The following is a 1520-nucleotide window of genomic DNA, read 5'->3' on the forward strand; positions in this document are numbered from 1 at the left end:
TCTAAATTATCTCAAGAGTTTATCCTACTACTTGCTTCTTGACCTTCAGTCTCGTCTCTGGAGTGCCATTTAAAGGAGATATTTTGACAGCTGTTGTTATTTCTCCACCACGTGTTTTGTTTTCACTGTCCCACCTACTGGATTTTGTGTTTGCTGCTCATATTTCTTTCATCACTTGTCAACTGTGACCTCGTCTTGCCATGGCAACCATTTCAAACAAGTTTGCCACACTTGAGGATGAAGGAGATACTGATTTGTCTTTCAAGATTAATGAGGTGGTAGAGGGGGCAATGCAGCTTGTCCCTGACCGTGAGGGTGGAAACAAGCAGCTTGTGGGGGACATAGTGAAGGCTGTGGTTGCTGCATTGTTGCCAATGGTGCAGTCCATCGCACATCAACTTCTGAGTGTCCCACAGGTGTCCGTGCAGAAGGTGCAGGCCACAGTTCAAAATCATGACAACAGACTGGACGAGGTAGAACAGTATTCTAGGAGAGACAATGTTATCATGCGAGGGGTGCCTGAAAATGATGGCGAGTCTACAAATGCCGTAGTCATCGATGTTGCTGCCTGCGCAGGGGTTGCCGTGTCTGAGGCAGATATCAGCACCAGCCACCGCGTGGGGAGGCCTCAGCCCAATAAAATGAGACCTATTGTTGCGCGTTTCGTACGTCGTGACCTCCGCACTCAGCTCCTCCGTAGTAAGCGTAAGTTAAAGGACTCGGAACAACACAAGGACATAATGATCATGGAGCATCTGTCCCCTGGGCGTGCCGAGCTTCTTCAGGCTGTGAAGCAAGACGAGAACACCGAGAAGGTATGGACGATCGATGGGAAGGTGCATTGCACTCTGAAGAGCGACCCGCACAAGAAGCACATCATCACGGTCCGGATGACCTATTCAAGCACCTTGGATGGAGTGAGGACAAGCTGAAAAAGTCGGGTCTCTTCCTTGACATTTCGACCTAGGAATTACCCGGTCCTCTTTCATCTACAGATTTAACCCAGATCTCATTTATAAGTTTGAATGTTAATGGTTTGCAGAGTAAACTAGATATTGGAATTTTGGACTTACATTTGCAAGCATATGATGTAATCTGTCTTTTCGAGACAAAAACAGACACACCAGATCTGTCTCAATCTCATATTTGCGGTTTTCAGTGTTATAGTATGCCAAAATATTCCAATAAACAAAAGTTTGGTGGTTTTCACGGTATGTGTATTCTGATGAAGAATCATATCTTTAATTGTTCTGAAAGAATTCATGCAACAGTTTCTGAATCAATTTTATGGGTCAAGGTAAATAGTAAAGTTTTAGGTTTTGAGTTTATTGTTGGTGCAGTGTATTTGCCATGTGAGGGATCAATTCACCATTCTAATGAAGTTTTTGACAACCTGGTGCAGGATATTATTGATATTAAAAGTAGACATGATGCACCCTTTTGTTTGCTGGGTGATTTCAATGCCAGGACGGGTTTGCTTGATGATTTTTTAGATGTAGAGGATGTGTTGACAGATCAGA

General features: G+C 43.9%; 1 protein-coding gene across 1 annotated transcript; it reads left to right on the forward strand.

The window, feature by feature from the left end:
• Positions 1 to 200: 200 nt before the first annotated feature.
• Positions 201 to 932, forward strand: LOC139727802 (uncharacterized). Its single transcript, XM_071638773.1, has one exon. The coding sequence runs from the start codon at positions 201 to 203 to the stop codon at positions 930 to 932; it is 732 nt and encodes a 243-aa protein (XP_071494874.1).
• The last annotated feature ends 588 nt before the right edge of the window (positions 933 to 1520 follow it).

Source organism: Diadema antillarum, unplaced genomic scaffold (assembly GCF_040938485.1).
Source record: "Diadema antillarum isolate AM-2024a unplaced genomic scaffold, OU_Dant_1.0 seq00000152_RagTag, whole genome shotgun sequence".
Classification (NCBI taxonomy): Eukaryota; Metazoa; Echinodermata; class Echinoidea; order Diadematoida; family Diadematidae; genus Diadema; species Diadema antillarum.